At 41.7% G+C, this 6,118-nt stretch overlaps 1 protein-coding gene across 4 annotated transcripts; it reads right to left on the bottom strand.

The window, feature by feature from the left end:
- Positions 1-465: 465 nt before the first annotated feature.
- LOC127334033 (uncharacterized) lies at positions 466-3,983 on the bottom strand. 4 transcript variants are annotated; one of them, XR_011752166.1, is made up of 7 exons: positions 3,807-3,983; positions 3,643-3,714; positions 2,870-2,932; positions 2,577-2,708; positions 1,823-1,965; positions 927-1,058; positions 466-550 (listed from the first exon to the last, which is right to left on the bottom strand). XR_011752166.1 is itself a non-coding variant. In XM_071826359.1 (7 exons), the coding sequence occupies exons 1-6, from the start codon at positions 3,886-3,888 to the stop codon at positions 959-961; spliced, it is 477 nt and encodes a 158-aa protein (XP_071682460.1). In that variant the 5' UTR covers positions 3,889-3,983; the 3' UTR covers positions 466-550; positions 927-958. The 4 variants fall into 4 exon arrangements, 1 of the variants encoding a protein (XP_071682460.1); XR_011752167.1 differs by having other exon boundaries at positions 2,669-2,708; XR_011752165.1 differs by having other exon boundaries at positions 2,889-2,932.
- Positions 3,984-6,118: the final 2,135 nt, after the last annotated feature.

The raw sequence follows: 6,118 nt of genomic DNA, 5'->3' as shown, positions 1-6,118 counted from the left end.
ACACCAAGTTCACAATCTCATTCATAGAATCCAAGAATCTAAAAAAGCAATGCTAATTTTGTAAAATAGCTTGCTTATGACATACAGTTAAGTTACCATCATAGCAGATTATCTCTCTTGCTATATTGATTTGAGAAATAGCCTCCTTATGAGCGAATAGAAAACCATCTAACCTAATTTAATCAGAGAATGCAGTCCAATGCAATCCGTAAAACTTATGAATCCAAGGTTGTGGGCATTGGTCCTAAGCCATATAAGAAAAATTGAAGTCAAATTACCAACAGAGGTTACAGTATGTGGGTGTATCTTTACACCACAAGTACAAAACAGAAAACGTGTAGCTGGGGAGAGATTTTTGGTTAGGAGGCACGTTAAGGATTTTGTATACCTGGAGCTGCACGAGAGCCTCCTTATCAGCGCCGGAGAGTGGAGAGTAGCAGAACGAGTGCCTCGAAGATCCTCCCGCAGCCCGCACTCCACCTGCTGTGAGGACGATGGCAATGGTCCGCTCCTCCTCCGCCTCCATACCCTATGTATGCCGCCTCCTTCTCTAGTGCATGATGAAGACAATGAATGTAAAATTAAATCACATAGTAATTCTAAAACGCCATTGCTGGCCAAGTAAAGTGCATGACTGAGTTCCCTCTTTCTTATGTGCATTGGGAGAGTAGTGATTATTTTGAAACTCTAAGTAAAATTTTCCTTTAAAAAAGGCAAACTGCTTAAACTATTGTTTATTAGTAAGGCAACATGTAGCAACAAAGAACTACATATACATCATATAGAAAGATACCAAGAGGTAGAAATCAAACTCAACTTTTTTTTGCCAATCTTTAATTAATGAAATGGGTAGATGAGCACAAAGGAAAACGAAAGACAGACGTGGTAGGCGGAGAATCTGGAGCATCAAGCACATGAAAACCAACCTAACATAGAAGACGAATAAGTCGTAAAAAACTCAAGCGTGGCTCCCAACCCATGTCCAGGCGATGATTCGGCGAACAGGGTCCTCTTGGCCTGTGAACGAACCAGTCTCACTCTTGCCATCGCTGCACAACCTACGAGAGGATGTTAAACAATGAATCTAAGCAACCATGCATGTAAATAAACTAACACATGAAGTTCCTGCTTGTACCTAGGTGGATGGAGAAGAATTGAGATTTATATTGTCAAAATACATGTACAGTATGCTATTGCCATGTTTTTTGGGAAAATAATGCGACCAAATATTGAACATAATTAAATTGCAGGTTGCCTAATTTCAATTGGAAAACAAACAATTGCTACCCTGCTCTCAAAGATTTGAAAACGCAGCCCAAGAAGACATAACAGCTGTTGTCTAAAAATATATTTTGAAATTGATAAAGTAGCCCGAAAACAGTTCAATCTATCAATGACATCTTCCCTAGAAATGAAAGTATTAATGGCTCATTGAGTTGGAATATCTGTTCTCTAACAACGGTTTAAGAATATTTCAAAAATAAATTAACCATGATGTACAATATACATGATCACATTTATAGTATTGTACATCAAAATAGGCAGCTATACCCCAAACAAAGAGAGCGAAGATTTGTAGAACTTACTGATTGTTGAGTTAACTACAATGTTAAATAGTAAGTGGATCAAGTCTGGCTCTCAAATATATTTGTTACTTGGAAGACAAAAAGAATACATTGTGATATTGTTGTAATGTTCCATGTGAACGATCAGGTATGATTTTCTCTTCTCAGGAAACAAATTTCCATATGCCAAATAATGGATGGAACTATGTATGTAGCTTTCTTTTGAAAGAATAATGAGAGTCCATCTTCCGGTTTACCGGCTTCGTGGAGCACTTGCAAGGGCAGGAGCACGCCTCATGTGCCGCTTCCATTTCCGCTTCCAAAGAGAAGTCTGTCTTATGACCATAAAGGAACAATACCCTCTCCAATGAATAGCCGCTTCCAAAGACAGACGGTTCATCTGTTGAATAAAGAATATGATCTAATGAGAAATTTATAGTGAGGTTTTCTCATGAGTTTCCCTTCTCTTTTCTTAAGGTTAACTGTAGCAAAGATTGAAACGAAAAATACAAAAAAAATGAAAGATCCTGAACAATGAAAGCTAAGGTTATCTTTCTAATGAAAACTGATCTAGAGAAGCTGCAAGGTTATTTATATAGACGCTTGGCAACGCAAACTGAACATTGAATCGTACAACATAAAAAAGGATAATTCTAAAAGCTTTCCTCACAAAAAGAGATCTGCTAACCAGTTCTAAGTGAAAGTAGAGGAGCAAGTGAGCATTGAAATGAATCAAAACGTGCCCATGGAAGCTGGTTCATAGTAAAGTAATTAGACGAGTTGTGTCTGTTCCTTGTGGGGTAATCCGTCTGAATTCACATGTCCAATTGAGCGGTAGTAAACTACATTGATAAAAATACAAATAATTTTTCCACCATATTTCAAAAACTCCAGCTGCATTATGCATGACCACAAGAATTCAGTCACTCACACTAATCAAAATTTAAGCACAATGCTTTCAAACATAGGACCAAGAATTAAGAGGCTTTGTAACCAAGCTAGATTGCACACCATTAATAATCCATGTTCTGCTGCTGCAGCATTAATAATCCATGGTCTGCTGCTGCAGTTAATTAAGCGCCCTGAGCACCGGTGGCACGTACCTCCAAAATCCTCTTCATCAAGAATTTAAGAACTCCAAAACTTCAAACGTAGGCAAGACATAAGAGGTGGTTCCGGAAAAAAATATCACCATATAAGGCCGGAAGGCTTGACAAAATACAGAGAAGTCCTTCTAAGAGGGAGAGTAAAATGACAATTCTTGTAGGTACAACATTGTATAAAGATGGGAAAGTGAGTATTACATGCAGCATCTCCACTCACCCATGTATTAACATAATTTTTTGGTGCTTTTGAAGCTGAACCATCTGAGTATCAATAAAAAGAGAGGGTATTAAAGGTACAAAATATAGATAGCATGTACAGTAAAAGAAGCATATCATGTTCTATGTCACTCTAGAAGACAAACAAAATTGCAAATTACCAAAAGACTATAAGAAAGTGCAACATACTTTCTTTACCCAATTTAAAAAAGAAAAAATATATTAAATCATTTAATTGGTTATTTAGCTAAACAGAAAAGTGAAGAAAAATATTTAACGATGTCTGCAAGATAACTTCACATAGGATAAGATGCTGCATGTGAAGTATATTTTGTCTTTTTTTAGTTTCCTGTGATCAAAAGCAGTGCACCTGGAAGAAAGTAAATCTCCAGATAATTATGTAGCAGACCTAAAGAAATAAGAGATCCCTTAATCGGCATAATATACCATGAAAAATATGTATCCTGGCATCAAATTTTCTATATTTATAACTAACTACAGAATCATTTCAAAGTAAGAATGGTTGAAACTTGAAAACCTGACCAACTAAAAAATATATGTATAACTAAAAGCATAAGAGCATAGTGCCGATTCATGTAAAGAAATATATCAGAGCCTAGGCAAGCAATTCTATTAAAAATGAATAAAGGTTTAGAAACTAAACATATTCATTTGATTTCTCTTGTATAACTAACACTCAATGCGACTACGCATTAAGCAAGCAACTTCCGCTTAGTTTTTGGACGTCCACTCACCCTACACCATGTCGAGCATGTGATGTACCTCGCAGCAACTTCTCCCGAGGTTAACCCCCACTGGCACCCTGTCTAGAAAATAAATATACATATCAACGACATGCCGGAATTCCTTTTTTTTGTACATCACTATAATCAAGGCCATGAGCATTAATAGAGTGTACCGTTCTCAATGTTGGCTGCTGCCCTTAAAGGTGTCGCTGGCCCTCTTCTTTCTGGGGCAAAATAAAAAAGAGCACCTACCATGACTACATGATATAACCTACTCCAACCTGCAGTAGACCAGCTGGTTAGAGCAGCCGCTACCTGTAGGATTTGGAGGATTTAGTGAAGAACACATAGCAGACCGTGTAAAGTCCGCAGCACGTTGTCGTTTGGTTCCGGCGACCAAGAAGAAAGCCCCTCTCAGTTTCTTGGCCTAGAAGCAATACAAACCCTCGATCTTCAACATGACCAGGAGTATACATACCTACGTGGGTATACCAACAAATATGTGAAAATGCAGCTTGCACGGGCATAACAACAAACAGTTAGCAGACAACAAACTGAAAGGGAGGTGACCACGAAAGTACATCAAAATAAAAAGGGAAAGCTCAAGAGGGTGCAGAGAGAGGAGGGAGGAGGCCGGTGAGGGTTGGCAGCAGCAAGTCCATGGCTTGGCAGAGAGCTCGTCCATCCATGACAGGACCCGCTGCCGTCCGACCGCCGCCACCGTCCGACCGCCGCCACCGTCCGAGCTCCCGCTGCTTCGCTCCGCACATCGCTACCTCGTCCAGCCATGAGAGGCCCGGCTGTCGTCCGACCGCCACCGCCATTGGACCTCCAGCTGCTCCGCCCCTCCCTCCTCGTCCTCCTCACAGTTCTCCTGCACCTTCTCCTTTCGCTGCTGGTGGTAGTACGAGGCGAGCGACCGTGGCGGCGGTACGGGTAGGAAGGGGATTGGGGAGGAGCTCGCATGCTGGGATTGGGTGGCGGCTGACGGCGGCTCGCCTGAGAGGAGACCAGCGGTGGGGAGCGGGAGTTGGGGAGGAGGCGGCGGCGGCCAGGAGCGGGAGCTAGGGAGGTAGAGGCTGTGGGGATTGGGATAGGGATAGGGTTTGGGATTGGGGGAGAATGTCGGGAGGGGATTGGGGAAGATGGCCTTTTTGTCTCACCCGCAGGCTGCCCAACCACGCTTGACCGAAACCAATCCCAGCCACAGTCACCGACAGGCGGGCCCGAACGATGGTGGGGCCCACCAGCAGCCTCAAAGTGGTAGGACACGGCCATTGCATGGCTTTATCTAGTGGGAGGAGAGGCAAGAACGAACGGACACGATGCACCGATGAAAAGATCCAACGGTCCACGTGCGAGGATCGCTGTGAAGCCCCCTATGGGGGGCATCGTTTATACCTTTAGATTCCATAGGCGCACACCATAACCCTCTTGTGGTATGGACATATACAGAATTTAACATCTGTAGGAATTTTAGTATGGTCTAATGTGCATGTTGTTCCGTAGGAAAAAGGCCCCCTAGTAATTAAGTTTCTTTATTATTACTCCCTGGAAAATTTAAGGTAGAGTAGAAATAGAATCAATAAAGGTGCCATGCAATATTGATAAAGAATTTCATTTGTTTATATTTCCCCGGTTCTAGAGAATAAGGAGTACTATATTCAAACCATCTAGAATTTGGACCAATATTATGGGGAACATGTTTTAAATCCATATGAAGTTTTACCAAGATGTTCGAAATATATTTCAAACCATCTTATGTTCGACCATGATTTTATAAAGTATTAGTATTGGCATCTACAATATCAAATCAATATCACTAGTAGATAAATCATGAAATATATTTTCATGTGACGTGTTCTTTCCTTTTTCAAGGTCCTATAGTGCTCCCTGCTCCATTCATTCCGTGGACGGCTGGATTTGATATCGATGATGATTTTGACTTTAATAGTCGTACGTGGTGGCTGGCAAGATCTCAAGATCGTTCTAGACTTCTCCTGGTCTATGCACGTGGCGCAATGGATTTTGACGCTAACGGTGCTCCAACTTATTATGATAGTCCCCCTTCTGTCCATTGCGGTCGCGCTGTTCACAGCTATTCGGGGTATACCTGCATGGTATTCTCGAATGACACTAGTCGGTTACTTCCAGCCAACCCGTGGGAAAGCGTTACTAATCTTGGAGACTATTCTATGTTCCTTGGGTTGAAGTATCCGATTTTCATGCCAGTGGGTGGTGCAACATTTCCCCCAGGATATTTGACAAGAAGAAACTGCATCTACACCACGCCTCAGGCCATTGGCTCTCAGTTTGACACATCACATCAAGAAATTTTCCGCTTCAGTCTAAATGGCGAAGACCACCAAAGCATCTCTTTCTCAAGCAGCGGTCCAGCGGCCAACTAGCATACGGGGTTTTGGTTCATCCCAAGCTACACCAACGCGCTGGACTGGAAGAAAGACAATCAGAGTTAGGGATATTT

This window comes from Lolium perenne, chromosome 2 (genome assembly GCF_019359855.2).
Source record: "Lolium perenne isolate Kyuss_39 chromosome 2, Kyuss_2.0, whole genome shotgun sequence".
Classification (NCBI taxonomy): Eukaryota; Viridiplantae; Streptophyta; class Magnoliopsida; order Poales; family Poaceae; genus Lolium; species Lolium perenne.
Note: the sequence above shows the minus strand (reverse complement) of the source record. Positions and strands in the feature narration are given on the sequence as shown.